Here is a 26,080-nt window from a genome sequence, read left to right as displayed (position 1 = left end):
GTAAATACCAGAAATTGTTGATGCCTAACTAGTCCCTCATATGCAAATAATGTTGGAAAACATGAGATGCTGTCAATGACAAGTGTGTTTGTGTTCAATTGTGGGGTAGCGCATGGCAGTTTTGCTTGCTCGACAAGTACTGCTGCCGGAAAGTGTTGCTACATTCTGCAACCTTCTCCATTTTCCTTCGACAGGCAACCCACATATTGTGGGTAACTTCTCTAAAAGAACGGGTTTGTTTTCTATCAAATCTTGTTTTGGAATGTCAGTAGTTTTAGCAATACTGCCTCATAACCTTTCCCCTGCTTTCTTTAAACCTGAATCTATTTGACCTAGAAATTGACTTTCTTTCTCTTTTACAGCTTCTTCTACTGTATCCACATAAATTTTTCACTCTGACACTACCATTTTAGCAAGTGTGCCGCCCTTATCCAGCACCCCAGCTTCAGATTTTTCAGTTATTTTCTTTATGTCTGCACATATCTTACGTGTCTGTTTTTTGGGAAATTTTGACTCTAAAGTTAACTGGTCTTCTCTTAGACTTAACTTTTGTTCTACTGTAGGTAAGTTTTTGCACACATCTTGCAGCTCACTGACTGTGTCTGTCACATTTTTTACTGACACATGCACTTCAGACCGCATCTCCTGAATTTGAGAGTATGTTTCACTAAGGTTTTGCAGCTCACCTGCAAGTTGTTCCTGTTTATCGGCTATGGATGATACTCTTTCCGTTAACATATTTATATTGCGAGATATGTCAGTAATTATTTCTTGTTTCAGTTGTTTAGCTAGCTCTGTCAACTTCCTGGATAGTTCATGACATAATTCAGTCCATATAGTTTTGCTCACCTCACTGAACTGTTGACTAATACTATTCCTGAAATCATTAAATACCTTATTTTGCTGTGTAAAATTTTGTCCTATACCCTTAAGTTGTTGTGTTGCATTTTCCTGTTGTTTTGTAAACTGTTGGGTTATTTGTTGCATGAGATCTAAATTTTTTTCCTAATTGTTTCCTGTTCGTGTGTTGGCAGTGTTGTGAGCAAGTAATCAAAGGACCTTTTGCTGTTGTGCCCTTCAGTTTCACTATTTGAAAAAATGTTTCCCAGTGAGAACTAAGACATTGTCTTAAAAGTGGCATCACAATTATTTATATTACAAGTGTCGTCATTTTTTGATAGTGGAATGCCAACCTCGTTTTTGTTGCCATCAGCCAGTTCATGAGTTGGCATGTTACCTTCAACTGTTGCCAAGCTTGGATTTCTGACATCTTGGCATATTGCATTTTGTAATGAATTTTCAACTATAATCAAAATATCCACGGGTATGCTGCCGGTCTATAGTGTCCAACGGGCACAATATTTCGGCGATCAAACATGTCGCCATCATCAGGTGAACTGACGGACTGAGCTCCTGTGAACGTACCGGCACGGAGATCCGTACGCTATGGCTCAGAGCAGCCATAGCGTACGGATCTCCGTGCCGGTACGTTCACAGGAGCTCAGTCCGTCAGTTCACCTGATGATGGCGACATGTTTGATCGCCGAAATATTGTGCCCGTTGGACACTATAGACCGGCAGCATACCCGTGGATATTTTGATTATCAAATACGCCGGGAGAAACTTAAGAATCACAATTTTCAACTATGGCCATTTCTTTTGACTCCATTGTGAATAGTTTTTAGCAAAATTATGAATAAATTTTGTTTCAGAAGTGAAATTTTGTGTGTATTGGTACTGTTCAATTTAAGCAGATTTAGCTGCATATTCATTAATGAACCTGATTATTATCTGACACAGTCTTATAGAATGATGAATTTGTAGAAATTTTTGTCTTTTCCGTAGAAATGCACTTTCCATAAAGGATATTAATTGGAAGGTAAAGAAATTATCTACTGCCAGAGAGATGGCACCAAGCACGGCCATATAAACATAGAGTATAGCAGATTCCTACCTTTTTTCACAGAAATCAGCATTCCCAGCACATCTTATTTGTAAGCATAATTTAATTTTAATTTGCTCCTTCAATCTTTTTCTTACTCCCAATCTCACAGACATGTAACAAATAAAAGTTTCCTTAGTATTTTGTAACAATAAAATGAATCATTTCTCTCAATTTTTTTTATCTCAGCAATTGAAAGGTCTGTTCATATTTCACTCAGCACCATCCTTTAAACAGTCACAATTGAATAGTGGTATATGTTGGCGGGCAAATAATGGAAACTGATTGATAATTGCTGCTTGAATAATTGAAAAAAATTGATTGGAAGGAATAGCTGAAAGAAATTGGAAGTTAATTTATAAATCTGTGCACATATCTTGAACCAATATCAAAAGACCTTCAGTGTCAATACATCTAAAGATCAATATTCATAAACCAAGTTACATACTGTTTCACATTAATTCCATTGTGCATATTCCTTATGTTAACCATCCTGATGCACAATTGGTCCTCCGCTGCTCATGCAAATTCCTCTTGTCTGCTCCAAAACTCTTGATGCAGTATCTCAGTGGTGGGCAAAATAATGTGCAGACGGGTATGGTTGTTGCGAATGCATGAGTAAACTTTGCTTTCCTAATAACTGTTTTTAACATTTTTTAATGTATGGTTGAAATAAATATTTTTAAACAATACTGGTACAATATATCTAATCATATGTCTGTCTGCTACCACTTATAGAAACAAACAGGTGAAGATATGGGAATTAATAAATTGAAAATCACATTTCTTTTTCCTTTTTTCATGCAGAAGTATCAAAACACTATCCTTGCCACAAAACAACTCATTAATTTGTCTTTGTCACAGTCTATAAGTAATTCTAAAAACAAAGATGATGAGACTTACCAAACAAAAGCGTTGGCAGGTCGATAGACACACAAACAACACAAACATACACACAAAATTCAAGCTTTCGCAACAAACAGTTGCTTCATCAGGAAAGAGGGAAGGAGAGGGAAAGACGAAAGGATGTGGGTTTTAAGGGAGAGGGTAAGGAGTCATTTCAATCCTGGGAGCGGAAAGACTTACCTTAGGGGGAAAAAAGGATAGGTATACACTCGCACACACACACAGGTCTATCGACCTGCCAGCGCTTTTGTTTGGTAAGTCTCGTCATCTTTGTTTTTAGATATATTTTTCCCATGTGGAATGTTTCCCTCTATTATATTCATATCTATAAGTAATTCAGTTTATATATAACTTACATGTATAAAAAGAAAAGAACGAAAAAATAATATGGTTCAACATATATGTAACAGTATAAAATGTTTTACAAAATCAAGAGTGGTGTAATATCTCATACAGAATATTATAAAATGTAATTATAAATTTCAGTATATCTTATTTTGGTAAACTTTAAATGTTATATAAATAATAATTTGAGATTACAATATTGTTTGTAAGGAGTATTTAGACGTTATCGTGTAATGTAGTAGATTATAGGAATGATACATAGAAAAGTATACAACAGATTTGACATTATGTCATAAATGTACCAATGTTCATGCATCTTAGTTTACAATAAAATATGTGACAAAAACCTGTGGACCTTAAGAATTGCTTTCATAACATAAGGTATTAAAGAATTAATTTCATGACATATGATGCTAAATAACCCAAGACATAAAATATGTACTTTTAGTGTTTAAGACTCTTCACAGTGACTGCTGGTTCCTATACAACTAATCTCAGGAATATATTCCAGTATATACCCCTTAAATATTCATTGTATTTGTCAATAATGTAATCTCACATTGTTTATGTAACACATATGGATTACCAAAATATGATTTACCAGAAGTTATAATATTATGCTATCTACTGTTCTCAGTGTGCAGTTCTCTTATATAATGATTTTACATTTTATGGTTTTCTGTATGAAATATTACATCATTATGAAAATATTTTAGAGTAAAGTATATTGCTACCAGGTGTCAGACTCTAGCACTTTGCAAGCTGTATGCCAGTCTTCCTCCATCTGTCAATTGGGCTGTGTTGTCTAACATGGTACTGTCTGCTATCAGCAACTTGTAACAATTGATGTACATTTTATCTCTCTAATTGCCATGGAATGTGTAAAGTATTATCTTTACTGTGTGGTATGTCAGTTACAAACACACCTTGTACTATTGTATTTATAATGGGATATTTTTCTACATACACACCTGTTTTTTGTCTTACAGTAACATTATTATTGATTATGACACATTTCCTACATACAATGGTCATTGTGGATGCTACTGCTTGTACTGATGTGGTATGTAATTCCTTTTTCTTCCTTCTCTGTTATCCTATATTACATATTCAAGTCGAATATTTACCTGTAGCTGACATTTCATATACTTCCAGATTTTAACACAGCAATTCAAATTTGCTGAAACTAGTCATCACTGTACAAGAAATTGTGACTTTGGCAAATAAAGTGTCCTTATAAGCAGACTTCAACATTTACAAACTATATATGAATAGAAAACATTTCTCTATATGTGTTGTCATTTTTCTCACACTCTGTGCATGGATTGATCCCCAGTATTTATGTGTGACTGTTCATTGATCAATGTATGTATCAATATGAATTTGTGAGAACTGTTTCATGTTGGCTGTGTCTTCAAAATACAGGGCATGTCTGGGAAGTAAGTACCATTAAGGTGAGAGATCAAGGCTGTACGATGACTGATCTAACTACTCAAAATCAAATTGTTGAATAAGGTTTTGAGTGACACCAACAGAATGGGGATGTATTTTGTCATGAAACAACTCCGTGCCTTGACTGAGCATTCTGTGCCTTTTCTTTTGAATTGCATGTCAAAGTTTTCTCAGTGTTTCACAATATCATACCACATTGATGGTTACACCTCTGGGAAGGAATTTAACAAATAGAATGCCATGTGTGTCCCAGAACACAGTGTACACAATTATTTGAGCACACAGTTATTTGTGCTGACAACATTGTGTTGATTTTTTTGTTTTTTGGAGGTCATGCGTGCCCCCACTCAGTCACTATTGTTTTGACTCTGGAGTGACATGAAATCCCAAGTTTCATCACTGGTCACAACTCTGTTTAAGAATTCAACTGCCTCATTACTGTATTTGGTAAGAAATGTCAAAGCGTTGCCGTGTCATCTATTTTGTGGACCTACATAAGAATTTTCAGTTTGCAAAAATTTTAGCAATTTGTGACAATCTCATACAAAACAGTTTTTGAAATTTGTGGAAACCCAGCAGGAAATATCCTTATTGTGAACTGTCAGTTATCACAAATTTTCTCTTCATTTTCTCAACCAATCCATCATCAACAACGGAAGACCACCCACTCCATCCTTCATCACGTAAATTGCTTTATCCATCATTGAATTGTCTCACCTACTTTCGCACCATTCCATTAGTCACTACATTTTCACCATAGATCTGTACAGGTTGATGATATATTTAAGCTGGTGTAACATTCTTTGCAATCAAAAAGCATATAGCAGAATGCACTTCATAGTTGGCGGGCTCAGAGATTCTCTTAAACATTTTGAACAACCACTAACTAATGTAAACACAGTGCAGTGTGGCCACAATGGCATTTGTGGAAAGACAGTGAATCAGAAAGAATAGGGCGAATGTACAGATCAGAGACACTGTCTGGGTCATGGTAGAATGAAATGGTACTTGCTTTCTGGGCATACCTTGTTTGTTAATAGAAATTATTTTAAACTACCAATGTTCATTTTGAGGTGGTGATAAAAGCAAATACAGTGAAGAATCTGAAGGAATCAAATCTCAGCCTCCACTATCAAAACGACATACTACAACAGGAATTGTGTCTTCTGGGATTTTTTTTATCTGAGTTCTTTATTGAACTCAGTATGACAAAGGTATCTCATATCCAGTGAAATATTTTGCATGGAGTGATAACTAGAATTAAGTTCAATTGAATGTGTGAGGGTAATCACTATCACAGCCTAAATGTACTCTGTTCTGAAAACAAAACCACACGCTCAGAAGTAATGATCAAAATCAGTTCTAACTTTATGTATGGGACATAAGACATTGACACAAGCAAATGGTTAAAAGTCACAGGTAATGATTATTTTAGTAAAGAATGTTTGTACCTTGAACAGAAAGCTGTTGGATTGACTCTACATTGAGTTGGAACCTGATTTTTATGGGCATGAAAATTTGCATTTTTTGTTGGTACCTGATGCTATTTCTAACTACATTTTATGTGATTAAACAGTGGAAAGCCCAGGACAGGATAACAACAATATTATGGAGAGAATTAGGTTGCTATTTGCCATATAGAGGAAATGTTGAGTCACAAGTAGGTGCAACAAAAAGTCTGCTATATATTTAAGCTTTTGGCCAAAATGCCTTCTTCCGAAGTAGAAAAAATACACACAAATCACACGTGTCCACTGTCACTGGCCATGTGTTTGGGCACAGCAGCCAGAGAAAGTGGCCATGCATGTGTGAATGTGTGTGTGTTTTCTACTTCAGAAGAAGGCCTTTTGGCTTAAAGCTTAAATGTATGGCAATCCTTTCATTGTGAGTAGCAATCTATCCTTTTCATGTAATTGTTTTTATGTAACTAAGCCATTAGATGCTGGGTACTATGAAGGTTGCTGCAAATAGTATTTATGGTGCTCCTATATGCACTCTGCTGATGAGAAACTAGGAAGTATGGTAGAATGTGGAAACATTTTGTGACATCTGAGTGCATACATATACACACTATACTGTTGACGTAGTGCTACTAGAAACCCTGCTATGTGAGACATAAAATATATCTGCATTATATACAGTGCCCACTACTGAGCACTCAGTCATTTTGTGCCACTAATACTGTTAGGGAGTAACTGTGGAAACTGCTCAATGGTCACCCTGACTAATATACCAGAAGTTTGACACCCTATCATAAGATGATCACCATGAGATATACAGTATGGCATCATTTGAAGTAATGGTCTGAAATAATACATTCAGTTGTGACAAGTGTCTTTAATGTGAATACGGTTTGTATCTGGACACTTGCTGTAGTTGTGTATGTGCACATCCGGAAGTCTCCTGTCTTCTGAAATCATCTTTATTTTCTTTGCAACAACACTCAACCACAATATTGTAGTGAAGGCTTCGGAGACCATTATACAACAGAGGCTACGTTGAGAAGTGATGTAAGGGCTGATAACAGCTCAGCACAATGTGCTAGACCTAGTATCTTGTATTGCTTCTAGAAGTTTAGGATTTAATGTCCTGTTGATGTGACTGCCATTACAGATGAAACACATTCTTGTTTGGACAAGGATGCATGGAAAGCATCTATGCCCTTTTGAAAGTAATTGTCCTGACATTCAGCTTTGAATGGTTGGACAATAATTTGAAACCTACTACTCTGGAATGTGTGCTCAGTGTCTTAACTGCTATGCTGCCTCACTTAGTGTCCTATTTTCAAAATAAAAACATGATGTCACAAGGTTTATAGCACTCATAAAACTCCACACTGAGACTGTACATTATATGTAAAGTTTGCTCAATAGTTGTAATAATGTATGGAGTACAGCAAAGATGCGAGCTAATCAGCTGCCTAGAACTGCTATGAGATGAAGTGTATTTCATCTACGGCTGAATGCTGATGGGCCCAAAGGCTCGGAGCATGCCGCATCAGCTGATTGCTTCTGGCAAGGTGACAGGTATGAGTAAATGCAGTTGCTGGGACAAGGATAGAAATAGGGAAAATCCCTAAACCTGGAATTTGGACAGCTCTTCCAAGAAATGGCAGAGATTCACGCAATCTTAAATATAGCTAAGTTACAGGTCTTTAAGATTTGACAGTAACTCACTTTAAATATTAATGCAAATATGAAAACATTTACATTCTCATAAAAATGCACATCAAATCTCACAACAATATTTCAATATCTTTAAAACTATAGAAGTTAATATTCCACAGTGAATAAACGTTTACACAATGAGCCTCTGAATTAACAACTTTTAATTGCTTCATGCAATTTCAACAAATGACATCACAGATTATAGCATTGCACTGTAGATATCATCACTGAAAGATACATATCTATATCTACTTTTTTTATCAATTTATCATGTCTCCTATATCTTTTTTATTACCAAAATGTTTGCCACAACATTGTATTTGCCACATTTGCACAGCTAATGAATAGAATATGAATACCTCACATATTGTCATACTTGTGTTTTTATTTAATGAACAGTTTACTATTTTGCCAGTAACATTATTTAAGTGCTGATTGCAAGTGCTATTAAAAAGCTGTGCTAGTTTAAAAGTGGTCAACCACATGTATTTGCGGACACCATGACTGAAAAGAGAATCGAAAGATACTTATGTGAAGAAGGCATTAAATAACTGTTTAAATAATATTTAGTAATAATCTGTAGTTATTTAATGTGAATGCATTTGTGCAAGAAAACTGGCTCATTTATTTTTGAACCGACTGTTACTTATGATTATTGCAAATGATCTGAGTGTGAATTATTACTATGATCTGTGTGTAACCAAATGTTTAAGACATTTCTTTTTTTAAATGTTGTTTTAATATATTAGTTTAGTCTGGGCAGTGGTCAACCTGAATCAAATCATGTCTATAGAGTTTAAGGATGATGTATTTTTGGTGGGGATGGCTTTCAGCCAATGGTAAAGCAGATAGTAGTGGGACTATGGGAGTCAAATGGAAACTGGATCTTCTTGAGTGAAGAGCTAAAGGGAGAAATTCTGGACATGTGGTGTCGAGTTCTGGAAGAAAGCAGACCCTTCTAGACTGACATGAGTGACTCAGTCATATAGGTGATCTTTTCTGGGTGGTGAACAGCTGCTATAATACTCTGAACTTTTGAAGGGACTTTATATTTTGAGAGGACTGAATGTGCCCCATAGTAGGATTCTAACTTTTGCCTCTTGATTTATGGAACTGAGAATAGAACTACTATTGTTTGCACTGCATGTGTTAATTTTCGAATCATCTTGCTGAATGCTGAACTATTTTTAGCTGTTGAATCTTTTGTGTATCGTGATCATGAAATGGACTTAGTTTTCATTAGTCTTTGATGACTATTTAGTTTTGGAACTTTGCTACCAATCTCATATCCCACATAATGTAACTTTACTGCATTTGGTAAGGGTATTTTCTGTTCATTTTAACTGAATATTGTAGGACCATTTCCCATTTATTTGAGATGTCCTTTCTTGAATAAACATTGTTGTTGTTGTTGTGGTCTTAAGTCCTGAGACTGGTTTGATGCAGCTCTCCATGCTACTCTATCCTGTGCAAGCTTCTTCATCTCCCAGTACCTACTGCAACCTACATCCTTCTGAATCTGCCTAGTGTATTCATCTCTTGGTCTCCCCCTACGATTTTTACCCTCCACGCTGCCCTCCAATACTAAATTGGTGATCCCTTGATGCCTCAGAACATGTCCTACCAACCGATCCCTTCTTCTGGTCAAGTTGTGCCACAAACTTCTCTTCTCCCCAATCCTATTCAATACTTCCTCATTAGTTACGTGATCTACCCATCTAATCTTCAGCATTCTTCTGTAGCACCACATTTCGAAAGCTTCTATTCTCTTCTTGTCCAAACTATTTACCGTCCATGTTTCACTTCCATACATGGCTACACTCCATACAAATACTTCCAGAAATGACTTCCTGACACTTAAATCTATACTCGATGTTAACAAATTTCTCTTTTTCAGAAACGCTTTCCTTGCCATTGCCAGTCTACATTTTATATCCTCTCTACTTCAACCACCATCAGTTATTTTGCTCCCCAAATAGCAAAACTCCTTTACTACTTTAAGTGTCTCATTTCCTAATCTAATACCCTCAACATCACCTGACTTAATTTGACTACATTCCATTATCCTCGTTTTGCTTTTGTTGATGTTCATCTTATATTCTCCCTTCAAGACACCATCCATTCCGTTCAACTGCTCTTCCAAGTCCTTTGCTGTCTTTGACCGAATTACAATGTCATCGGCGAACCTCAAAGTTTTTATTTCTTCTCCATGGATTTTAATACCTACTCCAAATTTTTCTTTTGTTTCCTTTACTGCTTGCTCAATATACAGATTGAATAACATTGGGGAGAGGCTACAACCCTGTCTTACTCCCTTCCCAACCACTGCTTCCCTTTCATGTCCCTCACCTCTTATAACTGCCATCTGGTTTCTGTACAAATTGTAAATAGCCTTTCGCTCCCTGTATTTTACCCCTGCAACCTTTAGAATTTGAAAGAAAGTATTCCAGTCAACATTGTCTAAAAGCTTTCTCTAAGTCTACAAATGCTAGAAACATAGGTTTGCCTTTCCTTAATCTTTCTTCTAAGATAAGTTGTAAGGTCAGTATTGCCTCACGTGTTCCAGTATTTCTACGGAATCCAAACTGATCTTCCCCGAGGTCGGCTTATACTAGTTTTTCCATTCGTCTGTAAAGAATTCGTGTTAGTATTTTGCAGCTGTGCTTATTAAACTGATTGTTCGGTAATTTTCACATCTGTCAACACCTGCTTTCTTTAGGATTGGAATTATTATATTCTTCTTGAAGTCTGAGGGTATTTCGCCTGTTTCATACATCTTGCTCACCAGATGGTAGAGTTTTGTCAGGACTGGCTCTCCCAAGGCCGTCAGTAGTTCCAATGGAATGTTGTCTACTCTGGGGGCCTTTGTCCTCTAGCCATCCCTGCTTAGGCATTTTGCACTTCCTGTCGATCTCATTTTTGAGACGTTTGTATTCCTTTTTGCCTGCTTCATTTACTGCATTTTTATATTTTCTCCTTTCATCAATTAAATTCAATATTTCTTCTGTTACCCAAGGATTTCTACTAGCCCTCATCTTTTTACCTACTTGATCCTCTGGTGCCTTCACTGCTTCATCCCTCAAAGCTACCCATTCTTCTCCTACTGTATTTCTTCCCCCATTCCTGTCAATTGTTCCCTTATGCTCTTCCTGAAACTCTGTACAACCTCTGGTTCTTTCAGTTCATCCAGGTCCCATCTCCTTAAATTCCCACCTTTTTGCAGTTTCTTCAGTTTTAATCTACAGGTCATAACCAATAGATTGTGGTCAGAGTCCACATCTGCCCCTGGAAATGTCTTACAATTTAAAACCTGGTTCCTAAATCTCTGTCTTACCATTATATAATCTATCTGATACCTTTTAGTATCTCCAGGGTTCTTCCATGTATACAACCTTCTATCATGATTCTTAAGCCAAGTGTTAGCTATGATTAAGTTGTGCTCTGTGCAAAATTCTACCAGGCGGCTTCCTCTATCATTTCTTAGCCCCAATCCATATTCACCTACTACGTTTCCTTCTCTCCCTTTTCCTACACTCGAATTCCAGTCACCCATGACTATTAAATTTTCGTCTCCCTTCACTATCTGAATAATTTCTTTTATTTCATCATACATTTCTTCAATTTCTTCGTCATCTACAGAGCTAGTTGGCATATAAACTTGTACTACTGTAGTAGGTGTGGGCTTCGTATCTATCTTGGCCACAATAATGCGTTCACTATGCTGTTTGTAGTAGCTTACACGCATAATTTTTATTCAACATAATTCTGTCATCTAAATCAATTACAGGCATTAGAACAGAACCTTTGTTATTAAATTAATCATTTAACTTTTATTTTGTATTTCTGTGTATTTTATTAATTCAAAATTTAAGCCAATGCTTCGACTATTTGACTGCAGGATTACAGCTACAGGTTATTATTTGCAGTGAATTAGAATTAGCCATGGGACATGAAAACAGATATATATAGCTCTATCCTACATTGGCTACAATGAAGTATTCTTTTTAAACAGAGCTGTGCATAGCCTAAGTACCTCAGGTATGAACAGTATCAGGCAAAGGCGCAACTGGTTTACTCTTATGGGATGCTGTTATTACACAGAGCAGCAGCTGGAAATAGCTGTAAGGTACAGTCACATACCCCACTTATGTTATTCCAGGTCTGGATTTCCATTGCATAAAGCTCATTGTCACTCCTACTCTTCTAGTAATAATATTACTGACTATGGCAAATGAGTATCAGGTGTTGCATATTCTGCAGTCATACTTGATGCCTTGCATTGCAGGTCTTCCAGGAGTGCTATTCCAACAGAGCAGTGCACAGCTGTATATAATGAAATATTATAAGAATGCCTCCACAATATTACCCCTATTTTGTAGGCTGCCAATGTTTCTGCTCACAATGCAAGATAAAATCTATGAGCCGGTGTCATACCCATCTGCTGTGGCATCACAGTATAAAGAAATTTAAAATCTGATTGCAGTAAATATGGATGTTCACAGCATTAGGCCACCATCCATAACTTGTTTGCATAGTACCTGTCCAGAATATATTCTGTATCCAGAAAGATGTAGTCCAGGAGACTATGAAACCTTCATTTTATTTGTAAATATTTATGACAGCTCCTTCCAGGTGTGCTTCTCTTACTTATTTTAATTGCTTCATTTTTACAGTGAACGTGGTTTTCTATTCAGTACTTTCTCTCATACTAACAGTAGCAATAATTAGTTTGTATTTATGCTTTTATTACCAATGAAGCTACTAATATAAAATCATTGTTCAACCATTCACACAAAAGCTGATGAAAAATCAGACAATGGAAAGTCAAGGATGGGCTGTAACAATTTTATGAAAATGATAGTTGCTACTCACCTTATAGCAGATACTCACCCTATAGCAGAGATGCTGAGCTGCAGATAGGCATAACAAAAATATTGTCACAAAATGAGCTTTTGGCCAACAAGGCCTTTGTTGAAAAAAGATGACACACACACACACACACACACACACACACACCACACACACACCACACACACATGCTATCACATAAGTGCATCAACACACACATGACCACAGTTTCTGGCAACTGAAGCCAGACTATGAGCAATAGTGCGTGATGGGAGAGACAACCAGGTGGGGGTAAGGAGGAGGCTGTGGTGAGGAGGGGGAGGGAGAGCAGGATAGGGATGGGGAACAGTGAAGTGCTGCTAGTGGGAGCATGTGGGGATGATGTGGAGAGAGGGTAGGCAGCTAGGTGCAGTTGAAAGGTTAGGCAGTGGACTGGGGAGAGAGGAGGGTTAGTGGAAAAGGAGAGAAGTATATTGACTGAGTGCTTTGGTGGAATAGAGGGCCGTGTAGTGCTGGAGTGGGAACAGGGAAGGGGCTGATGGGTAAGGACAATGACTACTGAATGTTGAGGCCAAGGGGGTTGTGGGAATGTAGGATATATTGCAGGGGGAGAGATCCCACCTGCACAATTGAGAAAAGCTGGTGAGAAAAATCGAGATGGCACAGGCTGTGAAGTAGTCATTGAAATGAAGAATGCCATGGTGGGCGGTGTGCTCAGCGACAGGGTGGTCCAGCTGTTCCTCTGCTGACAGCTTGTTGGTTGTCATGGCCACAAAGAATGCAGCATGGTGGTTGCAACTTAGATTGTAGATGAAATGATTAGTTTCACAGGTAGCCCTGCCTTTGGTGATAGGTGATGCTTGTGACCAGACTGGAGTAGGTGGTGGTAGGAGGATGTTCAGACAGGTCTTGCATCTAAGTCTATTACAGGGATATGAGCTGTGAGGCAAGGGGCTGCAAGCAGGGACTAAGTAGGATGGACGGGGATGTTGTGTAGGTTCAGTGGATGGCGGAAGGGGTAGTGGAGAGGATATTTATAATTTCAGGGCATGACGAGAGGTAGTTGAAACCTTCGCAGAGAATGTAATTCAGTTGCTCCAGTCCTTGGTGTTACTGAGTCATGAGGTGAATGCTTCTCTGTGGCCAGACAGTGTGACTTTGGGAGGTGGTGGGTGACTGGAAAGATAAGGCATGGGAGATTCATTTCTGTACAAGGATGGGAGGATACATATGGTCTGTTAAGGGCTCAGTGAGAGCCTTGGTATATTTCTAGAGTGAATGCTCATCACTATGGATGTGATGGCAGTGGGTGGCTAAGTTGTATAGAAGGGATTTCTTGGTATGGAATGGGTAGCAGCTGTCAATGTGGAGGTATTGCTGGTGGTAGGGGGGTTTGATTTGGACAGAGCCATCTTTGAGGTGGATGTCAACATTGGGGAAGGCGACTTATTGGGTTGAGTATGACCAGGTGAAGCAAATGGGGAGAAGCTGTTGAGGTTCTGGAGGAATGTGATAGGGTGTCCTCACCCTCGATCCAGATCTTAAAGATTTCATCAGTAAATCTGAACTAGGTGAAAGATTTGGGATTCTGGGTGTATAGGAAGGACACCTCTAGATGGGCCATGAATAGGTTGGCATAGGATAGTGCCATGCAAGTGCCCATAGCTGTACCTCTGGTTTGTTTGTAGGTAATACCTTCAAAGGAGAAGGAATTGTGAGTGAGGATCTATATTTACACATGGTGACTAGGAAGGAGACAGCTATAAGAGGATGTGGGGGAAGTTTGGAGGTTGTTGCAGAGGTAGTGGTAGCCCAAGGCGGGATTAGGAAGTGACCAAGATGCAGAGTTGTTTGAGGTGGCGTTATGCATGTTGCTCTAGTTCCTGGAAAGCAAGAGTTTCAGTGTGTGTGATGGGATCCAGAAATTTGGGATTGCATGGTAGGAGAATTTCATGGATGGGGAGGAGGTATTGCAAAGAGGTTTGGGCCTGATTGGTAAGGTTTTGCAGGACTATGCTCGTGAGGGCTAAGGACTGGTGAAATCTGAACAGATGGAGGTCGTTGTAGAAGGAAGTTTGGCAGCTGGAGATGGATAATTTGGTGGTAAGGCCATTTGGGGGGCTTCCATGAGTCAAGTAAAAATGCAGGACCAGTATGTGGGACTGGGTTCTGGCCAGGGATAAGGAAACTTTTCTGTATTGATGCAGATGGAAGGATTAAGTATCCATGGTGGTGTAAAAAAAACTAAAAAAAATTGTAAATAACATTGAATTATGCCCAAAAAATTTCACAAAAATACAACCAAATATGTGGGAAAAGTCGTGAAATGGATGCTCAGCAACAAGTTGGTCAATTTGTTTCTTGGCCACAGTTTGTGAATGGCTATTCATGTGGACAGACAGCTTGTGGATTGTCATGCCCACTTATAGTGCAGTACAGTGGTTGCAGCTTAGTTTGTAGATCTCATGACTGGTTTCAGCCTTTGATGGGGTAGGTGACATTTGTGACTGGACTGGAGTAGATGGTGGTTGGATGGAACTGATGAAATTTTACTTTGGGAAATCACACCCTTTTGTAATTTTAGTAAAGGAAGTATTGTGTTATTAAATGGATCAGTAATAATAAAATACATCTACCATGAAATTATTTAATTTTGATGAAGTTTAATTTTGAGTGCTCTTTTCCTTTTCTTCTTCTTCTAAAATGACTGACACAGATAATTGTCTATTTTAGCTGTTCTATTAATAATTTACTATTATTTTTCTCTCCTCCTCTTCATCAGTGATCATATTTTGTATTGATATATCTGAGATTTGTAGTAGCTTTCAATAGGATATTGTGTAGTTTCTCATTTCACACATTGAAATATATAGACTTTTTACTGTTTTGAGTCTTGAACTTGTTTGTTAATTTTTTGTGATATTTTTTTCATTGTGTGTAGTTGACTCTAGGTATAATAATCTATGATATATTGAATATAGTATCACACTAAATTTTCTGTGATATTTTTATCATGATGTATAATTAACTCTGTGTGCGAGAGACTGAAATAATGAATCTTTCCTGCTTAGTAACTTTGACACCTGTTAACTTGATACTTTGTTGTGGCACATTAAAGTGAATAAAGGATACCAGTAATATTTACGATATAATACAAGTGCTCATTAACCATTTGCTGAAACAGGAAGAACACAAACAAAATTATCACACAAAATTATCAGACACAGTAATTAAACAGTTCTAGAAGTATTACATGCTGTACTAAAATTCTGAGTCAATGTGGCTACTCTTGGAAACAAATATAGATCATTGTTGATAGAAGTTATGTATTTTATTAGTGTATACTTTTAACTAAATAACTTTTATCCATATAAATCTAGATTTTACTGTACTAAAGAAAACCAACAATATTTTTAAAATTGTTTGTCTGTTGACTCTGTTTCACAAAGTAAGTTGATGGTATGGTTAAGGCACTGTGCCTTTATTTTCCTGTGACGGGATTGAAATTCCCATCCAGCCATTTTGATTTAGGCTTACTGTTATTTCCATAAATCATATAACGTGAACACTATGAAGATTCTTTTCCAAGACTGTTGTTTTTTATTCATCTTTGTTAAATCCCACCTCATGCTCAGTATGTAATGACTTTGTCACTGATATGTGTGAGCACTATGGATTCTGCCAAAAAAATATCTTTGAGAAAGCTATAAAATTTGCAAAGGGACGAAATGACTGGCAGTATATGCCTTCAGGAGTTGAAATTCTAAATACTACCAATATACAAGTATATAAAAAAAGCTTTGCTAGTTTTTGGACAGGATGGGGAAGGCTAGAACAGAGGGCTGATTAGTCAGACCCCAGTATGAGAGGGATCCAATCTCATAACAATTGCTCTCTTTGCAATGTTACAGTTTTCACTCTAGATTCTTTTTGATTTGAGTCTGTCATATCCCCCACAGTCTCTGCATTGTTTGACAACATACAGACAATGTTGTTTTTAATTTTGAAGGAAACAATTCTTTATGGTAGCTGTAAGAGGAGGGACTACAAATGTGACATCATTTTCCAACAGTATGTACTACACAGAAGAAATTGTTTTTTAGTGTCCATAAATTCCATATCTGATGTTAATGGCACATCATTTTTTTCAGGAGGAGTTGAAGCAGGAAAATAAGAAACTAGAACAAACCATAGAAAAACTAGAAAGAAAGGTACATGTGTTTTTAATAGTGTAATATCATCTTTAATTTTTCTCAGTTCTTATAGCTGTTAACTGTAAACCTGTGTGAGGTTGTAAGTTACAGATTTCTCGTTCAGTCCAAATTTGTCCCTTTTACTAACAAATAAATTTTTAGAAAGAAGTACCATCCTGGTATCAGTACTTTTCTTCTTTTTCTGCATTAACTGTAGTTCTTCACAATGTCTCTCAGTATTTTTATGAGGTTGTCACTGATTGTAATACAAGGGGCTAGTTTGTATCTTGTGTTTACTTTTCACTTTTTTCAATTCCCATACACACTAAAAGACACAAAAATGATTTTTCCATATAGACTACCTCCTTCTGTAGTGGCTGGAGTGAAGTTATGTACTGGTACTTTGGTTCAAAGTTATTCAGCAGTCTCCCACCTAACATAAACAAGAAATTGGGAATTATAACCGATTCAAAAGAACATTGAAAACATGCCTCGTTTTGTATTTCTTCTACAAATAATATGATTACCTAAATTCAGATACTTAAAATTCCTGTTAGCTGCATGGCAAGTAACAATGTTCATTGTAAAGCAGCTTGACAAGTACTAGTTTATTGTAATGAGGTCTCAGTTGCTACGAATATAGGTAACAGTTTTCTTTGAAAAATAATACCTTCGTTGCCTTACAAGGCTATGCCGTGTCACTGCAAACACTATCCCCTATTTTGTGCTGTCCTCTTCATTTCTTGAAAATGTTGACACTTTGTTACTTCCAATATATCTTTGACTATTTTCTTTTTTGGCTTTCCCTTGTTATTCTTTCCCATAAGTATTTCCTTCCAATACTTTTTGAAACTTACTCATCTGCATAAATATTCAAAATGTTTTGTTTTTCTGTGTTAGATTGTTGCTATGAAGTTTCTCTGCTCATTAATCTCTTTCAAATTATCTTCATTGATTTTTCTTCCTGTTCATCAGGTTTTTATCAGTTTTGTGCATAGCTGCATTTCAATCATTTGTAAGAACTTTCATATCTATATAGAAACGCAATCTGGATGAATTTCTTGACAAATTATTTTCTTCTGTTCTATACTAAGTGACTTGTTCATTAGTAGTACATTGAAAGCATCTTTAGTGTTGCTGTTCTGTTTGTGTTTTCATGCTGTTTTCTGTAATTAAGGCATTTAATAACATTTTTTATTACTTTCAATCTCAACACCTTCAAACTGCCATTTCATTATTATTTGGTTGTAAAATATGTCATATGAATTGTTGCACATCATAAATGTGAAAAATGGTATACAAAAATTGGGAAAGGCAACCACTCACATATAGCTGATTGATGTGTGTTACATAAAATCATCTACCAGTCTTCTTCTGCTTTAAGAGGACACATGTACCTACACAACCACACACACACACACACACACACACACACACACACACACACACACACACACACACCAGTTCCTGTGGTTACACTGACTGTTTATGGGCAATAGTTCATGCCAGCCACAGAGCACTTTCCCTGCATCTGTGGTGTGTGGAGAATGCAGTACCAAACAGTTCAGGAAAGAGATAGCAACAAGAATGTTCAAGTATGAGAAAGAGAGTGCACAAGATTTCGACAAGGAGACTTGATATGCTACACTGTAGAATTCTTGGGCCTTGGGTTACAGGGGAGGATTGGGTGATCCATATTGTACTATATCACCAGTTGAAATCATTTTATTTTTGATGTGGAGCATTTTCACCAACTGTATGTTGAAATTTACAGTAACTGCATTTTGTGAGTAACCAGTCATCGGTGTAGACAAAACTTTTGTTGCCTTCAAAGAGTAGAATGCTACAAAGTATTTATAACATAACTAGTATACAAAATTCTATAGGCTAAGAGATTCTTGGGATTAGTTAGCAGTAGGAGGTAGAGGGTGGGTTTCAAAGATGATTCAAATAGAAATGATTAGTGTGCCGTGGAAGCCTGATTGCAATACAGATGGAGAAGGATATCTTGTTAGTTAGTTGGGTGATATTATACTACTTTGGGTGGTGTGGATAGAACTTTGGTGGAGGGGGGGGGGGGGGGACATATTTTGTTTTAGGGAATAGTGTGAGGTAGATGAAGCCCTACCATGGTACTTGGCTGTGTTTTACAGTGCCTGGGTGGTGAAAGAAGTATTAGTCAGTTACTTGTCCACAGTTGTGACTGATATTTGTAGGTTTCACAGGAAGAGACAGGATGGAAAATCTGTTTCTGGACTAGCTGGTTGGATGTTGTCTGTCTCTAGTGGTATTCACAATATTGTTGGTATGTTTTGCTTGGTTCTGCATTGCACTGCAGACGAAGCCTCACTGGTACCAACGCTAAGTGGGAGGGATGAGGAATGGATGGCAGCTCTTAATGGAAGAACTGTCAGTGGTTGGTGCATATGAATAAAGATTTTTGAGTAGCCATCTGAGAAACTGAGAGTGGTTGGTGTGTACTTGCATTCATATGGTCATGACAATGGTGGTGAAACCTTTGCTGCAGGAAGAAGGATAACATCAGTATAGTTTTAATATGATGAATACATGTTCATTTCAAGGCCATGGTGTTGAACTCACTATGAAGGAATTTGGGTAAGGAATTTGAAATAAGATTGGAGGGGAGAAATTCCTAGAAGGTTGCAAGGAGTGGGTGGGTGGAAAGGGATATAGCATCATGGTTGGTGGGAGGTTAGAACAGGTTAGAACTGTTTTTGGATAAGGTTATACATGTATCTTTAACTGTCTGAAGGCAATAGGGTGGACTGCATATAAACACTTCCATTGAAAGAAATGGGCAAAGGAAGTTGGGTCATTTACTGGTCTATCATTCTTGTACCTGGGTGGGTTCTGAAGCTGAAGCATGTTGACAAGAATGAGGCTTCTGTGAGAGTCAGTTTTATTTTGGTACTGGTTAACAACAGTACTGGGAGTCTAGATATGGTGTTCAGAAACAGTGGATGTTATGGAGGTTGAAAGAAGTTATGTGGTATATGGAGGGCAGAGTGGGTGTGCAAGGGCGCTGTAAGGGAACTCGATGTAAATGAGGGGATCTTTGTTGCATAAACATTTGCTCAGGCATATAAAAGAAATAAGTATCTGACATTGTCTTCTCTGATGCTGATGGACAGCAGAGATAGTTAATTGTTCTGAGTTTGGTTGGTATCATTATGTAGGATCTGCATGAGCAATCAGCTATCAACAGTCACTGTCATTGTGGTACTGATGGTAGTATGTGAGTGTCTATTTGTTTGTATGTATTATATTGTTTATTTATGCTTAAAAGTGACCTGTTTCTATGCACCAAATAGCAGTCTTTTAGCAGCATTTCATATCTCTTACCAAAGCTGAGGAGTTAGTACAAATATGTGAAGTATGAAATTACAATTAAACCAGTACTGCTGTTAGCATGATTAATTTATTCTTGGCTCATAGTCTGATGTCCCTCTATTTAATAAGCACATACTTTTTGTCATTCATTCCATAGTTCAACAGTTTTCCTGTTCCTCCGTAGTAACTATGAGAGTATGTGAAACATTTTTCAATCTGGTACTTATTGCTCTAGGTCTCTGAAATACAAAACTCGCTTGATGAAACTGAAGAAAAATACCAAAAGGTTGAAGAAAATAACAGGAAGTTTCAGTATGAAGTTAGTCTTATGTCGGTAAGCACTGATTCTCTCTATGCTTTTTTTCTGAGTTAGAGAGCTGTTCATTGATAATAATTAATTAATTGTTCATTACAGCAACTGAAGGAAATATCAGACCAGAACAATGTAGTATTGGCAGCTGAGATTAAGAATTTAAATGCAGAGATTAACAAACTTCAGAACCAATTACAGAGAAAAGATTCAGAGGTCAGTGAAGTGACTGCCTTCGAATATTTACTTAATTTACTTAAAGTTTTATCCAACATTAACTAAAAAATTATATGTTATGTCTTATCTAAAATATACATTCTAAGAGGAATTATCTGAATGGGATGGAAATCAGTTGATGTGATGTAAATGTAGACACAAACAAATGATTACAATTTCAGAAAAATTGCATGATTATTCAAGAGAAAGAGCTTCACAAATTGAGCAGGTCAGTAACCTGTTACTCAACCTCTGGTCCTCATGGAAGCAGTTATTTGGCTTGGCATTGATTGACAGAAATGTTGGATGTCCTCCTGACGGATATCATGCCAAATTCTTTTCAATTGGTGCATTAGGTCATCAAAATCCTTACCATCATGCTGCAAATGTTCTCGATTAGGGAGAGATACAGCAACATTGTTGGCCAAAGTAGAGTTTGGCAAGTATGAAGATAAACAGTAGAAAATCTCGCTGTGTGTATGCAGGCAGTATCTTGCCGACGATGTAGATGTAGACATGGTTACGCAGATGGATGACTGTGTGTGGGGTACACACTCAAGTTTTCTAGTTTGAGTGGCTCTCCATCCAGTACAGGTAATGATAGCTTAGGAAAATCAGAAGTATCAGTGTAAGTTTCAAAGAAATTCCTTCCAAAAGTGGGAGTATTAAAATCATAACAACTAACTACTGAAGCATTTGCAGCAAAGTGCCAGAGCTTGAAGTGCTCCTAAAAAGCACTGAAGCCCACATAATTCTATGCAAATAAAGCTGGTTGAAATCTGAAGTTGGCAGTAGTGAGATCTTTGGTGAAAATGTAATCATTTACTCAAAGGATATGGAAGTGGGAAATGGACGTGGTGTAATTGTTGCAGTAGACAAGGAACTCAAATCCACTGAGATAGAAAGCTGCATGTGAGATGGTTTGGGCATGATTCAGTGTCAAGGATGGGCATAAAATTATAGTAGGATACTTCTATTGACCACCAGACTCACCTCCTGATGTAACCAAAACTTTTAGAGAAAACCTCTGTTCACTTGTTTGTAAGTTCTCTAATCATTCTGTAGTCACTGGAGAAAACTTTATGCCACTACACAGTCACTTGGGATAGTTATTGTTTTGTTAGTGGTGGGCATGACAAGACATCCTATGAAACACTATTAAATGCCTTCTCTGCAAACCACCTAGAACAGGTAGTTCAGAACCCCACTCATGATGAAAATATATTAAATCTAATGGCAACAAACAGATATGACCTCTCTGAGGATTTATACTGGTATCAGTGATCTTGAGGCAGTTATAGGAACAATGAACACCAAAGTACAAAGGGCAACCAAAATGAGTAGAAAGATTTATATGTTTAGAAAACCAGACAAAAAGCAGTAGTGTTATATCACAATAATGAGCTTGAAACTTTAAGCTCAAGACATTGGCATGTAGAAGAACTAGGGCTGAAGTTTGATAGAATGGTTGACCATGCACTGAAAAGATATGAATTCAGTAGAACAGTTCATAATGGGGGACCCTCCATGGTACATAGTCTATGTAAAAAAATTCTATGTAACAAACTTCTAGAGAAACGGAGACTCCTGCATAATAAGTACAAAACAAAGCATAGAGAGATGCTGAATGAAACGCATTTGGCAATCAACACAGAAATGAATGAAGTCTTCTATGAGTACTGTAACAGAATAATGTCAAAAGACCTTTCACAAAACTCAAAGAAATTCTGGATGTATGTAAATGCTGTTGGTGGAACCAAAGTTACTGTCCATTCACTGATGGACAAAACAGGAGCTGAAACTGATATTAGCAAAGCAAAAGCTCTGTTCTCAAGTGGTTCTTTTCAAAGGAAAACCCAGGAGTATTGCCCTTATTTTATCCCTATACTACTGAAAAGGTGAGTAAAGCAGATATTAGCATCAGTGGCATTGAGAAACAGCTGAAATGGTTAAAACTGAACTAAGTCCCAGGGGAATCTCTATCAGATTATATGCCAGATTACAGCTGAATTATCCCCTCTTTTAACTGTAATCTTTGCTAGACCCCCTCAAGTGAAAACCCGTACCTGATAGCTGGAAGAAAGGGAAGAAAGCACAGGTCAAATCTTTCTGCAAGAAGCGTAGAAGAAGTGATCCACAAAGCTACTGACCAGTATCGCTGACATCCATTTGTTGTAGAATAATACAGCATGCCCTGAGCTCAATCATAATGAGGTATCTCAAACAGAGAACTCTCCTCCAAGTGAACCAGCATGGATTTTGAAGATATAGACCATGTCAAACCCAACTTGCACTTCTCTCACATGACATCCGAAACCCATCAACCTAAGAATTGGTAGACGCAGTATTTTTCTGTTTATGAAAAGGATTTGACTCAGTAACAAACCTACAGTTTTTTATAAAAAATATGATATTATTGCCTATATGAAGAAGTTTATGACTAGATTGAGGAATTCTTGGTAGGGAGGACACAGCATGGTATCTTGGATGGAGAGTAATCAACAGGTGTACCCCAGGGAAGTGTGTTGGTCCCTTGCTGTTCATATTACAAACTTGATGTCCAAGGAGGAATAGATATTATTCAGGGATATGACAGGAACTATCATTCAAAGCAAAAATATCTGTTAGATATGGACTCTACAAAGCATAAATTAAGAGCTATGAGCACTTCTTCATCTTTGATATCATGAACCAAATCTCTTCTACTGCAAGCTCTTTGCTGTCCATATATTGGTACAGGATAGTTTGGACCAAAACAAGAAACAATGTTCTAGTAAGCATGGGCATTAAAATGCCTACCTTAAGAGCTATGAACACCTGTTCACTAGAAGAGATGAGTTTCACAGTAGTGAGTTTGAACAAGTGCTCACAGCTCTTAAGGTATGTGCTTTGGAACCCACCATTACTGGACATTATTTTCTTTTTTTTAGTCAATAATATCACGTCTCAAAGTATGAAAAGCAAATACATTGCAGTAGAAGAGATTTACTTCATAGTATTGAAAATGACGAAGTGCTCATAGTTCTTAGGTATGGATTTTAGAGCCCGTGTTTACTAGACTTTTTGCTTTGAATCATTTCTCTCATACTCCTGAGTGTTGACCATTCCTCCTGGGACGCCCTATAGTAATAACCTTGCAGATAATATTAATAGTAACCTTAAACTTTTCACAGATGGTGGTGTGGTCTGTTCTGAAGTACAGTGTGGACAAAGTTGACAACTGTTCAGTAAGACCCTGATAAGATTTCAAAGTGGTGCAAAGACTGCCAACTTGCTTCACACACACACACACACACACACACACACACACACACACACACAGTCACGCGCGTATTCATGTAAATGCAACTCTCACACATGTGACCACCGTCTCTGGCTTACTGGTTTTTTTATTACCTGTCTGCATCTCATCATTTCCACCATATGGTGAGTAACAATATATTCTTTTCATAATATTGTCATTATTCCGCCAATAGTATTGGACAAACATGAACACAGTGAGTCATCATTGAAACTGGTGAACTCATACAAATACCTGGGTGTAACAAATAGTAGAGACATGAAATAGAATGATCACAAAGGCTCAGTCATGAGTAAAGCAGATAGCAGCCTTTGGGTTTTTGGTAGAATACTAGGGAAATGCAATTTGTCTACAAAGGAGACTGCTTACAAATTACTCATGTGGTCCATTCTGGTATACTGCTTAAGTGTGTGGGACACATACCCAGACTAAATGGGGATACTGAATGTGTATATAGAAGGACAGCATGGATGGTCACATGTTTGTTTGAACTATGGGAGAGTGTCATAGAGATGTTTAAAGAACTGAACTGCTAGGCTCTTGGAAACTGACTGAAACTATCCTGAGAAAGTCTACTCAGAAAGTTTCAAGAACCGTCTTTAAGTGATCACTCGAGGAATATACTACAATGCAGTACATATTGCTCACTTAGGGATAATGAGGATAAGATTAGATTAATTACAGCAAGCACAGAGGTATTTAAATAATTGTTCTTCCCGTGCTCCGTATGTGAATGACACACAGGAAGTCCTAGTAACAGGTATGGAAACAGGAATGGAAACCAGTAAAGGGAAATCATTATTGAAAGAATGGAAGTTCAGTGACACAATGTATTAGGTGATACCTGAAGTGTAGCATAGCAGTTGGAACTACAATCACAATAGAAATGAGATAAAAATAGCAGAATACTGTGATGCAGTAGTTGTTTTTCAGAGTTTATTGACATTTAAAAAATAATTTTCAAATGGGAATAAAAAATAAAAAGGGAAGAAATGAAGCTAGTAAATCGAAAGGAGACAATTAATGAAAAAGAAGAGGAATGTAAAATAAATTATTGCAGGCTGACAAAGAGACATGGAAACTGCAGGACTTAAGTAGGTAGAAACAGTACAGGAACTATTAAGATGTGTTGGTCCTTACTCAAGCACGTTTGCAGTCAATCACACTGAAGATTGTGGTGCCCTATACCGTATGGGTGAAATCATTTATATTAGGCATGGGGTAATTGTCCATGATAGTGCGAGCATTTAAACGTCTGTAATCACCACACACGTTTGGTGATGAGGTGAATTGGTGAAGACCAATTGCTGTCCGATGGCTGTAGAATGCCTGCCTCCAGAAGTTCATTAATTAAGTTGTAATTATCTTGTGTGTTGTTCTGTCAGTGATGGAAGAGACTGAGAACTGCACATGAGGCTGAGTAATGTTCTGACATGGAGTTTTGGAATGAGTGGGGCGCGATGAGGCATAGCCATTAGTGTGAGTGGGAAAAGGCAGCACGAAAGTCACATGCCTATTATGCAAGCACAGTGTGCACTTGTTTGTAGAGGTCGGCTGTATGTGCAACACAGAGCAGAGTGGGGCACACAGCAACTGACTGTTGTTAACTTTGCCTTGGGTAACCTGCGTGGATTAGAGAGGCGCTGGCACTGCATGAGGGACAGCGATGGCCACCGAGTTGCTTGGCTGATGTGTGGGAGAGGGGGAATGTTTATCAACAAGTGGGGTGGCTGCCTGCTAGTGTGCAGTGAATGTTTTTGAACTAACCTGACGAGTGTTCAAACTAATGCTTGGCAATTAAGTTCGATCCAGTGAAGGAACTGCGGATTGCAGTTTCAACAGCGAGGTGCAGGCTGCAGCAAGCTCATTGTAAGTGTGAGCAATGCATTGTTTCAGCTTGTTGTTCTCCCGGTGGAGGTGCACCGCTGAGTCATATTCTGAAAGTAGGTTAATGACACAGGTCACAATCTTGCCCATGAGTGTGGAACACTTGCGAACTACACTACTGCACATTAAAATTGCTACACAAAGAAGAAATGCAGATGATAA

The 26,080-nt window shown here is 37.6% G+C and overlaps 1 protein-coding gene across 1 annotated transcript in view; it reads left to right on the top strand.

Moving 5' to 3' along the window:
- Nucleotides 1-26,080, top strand: part of LOC126188442 (centromere-associated protein E-like) — a 618,456-nt gene that overhangs the window by 418,491 nt on the left and 173,885 nt on the right. Inside the window, exons 20-23 of the mRNA XM_049930047.1 lie at nt 5,719-5,859; nt 16,812-16,871; nt 20,440-20,538; nt 20,620-20,730. Of these exons, the coding sequence (XP_049786004.1) occupies nt 5,719-5,859; nt 16,812-16,871; nt 20,440-20,538; nt 20,620-20,730 (411 nt within the window). The remainder of the gene's footprint in view (nt 1-5,718; nt 5,860-16,811; nt 16,872-20,439; nt 20,539-20,619; nt 20,731-26,080) is intronic.

Source organism: Schistocerca cancellata, chromosome 5, assembly GCF_023864275.1.
Source record: "Schistocerca cancellata isolate TAMUIC-IGC-003103 chromosome 5, iqSchCanc2.1, whole genome shotgun sequence".
Lineage (NCBI taxonomy): Eukaryota > Metazoa > Arthropoda > Insecta > Orthoptera > Acrididae > Schistocerca > Schistocerca cancellata.
This window is presented reverse-complemented; position numbering and strand designations above follow the sequence as displayed.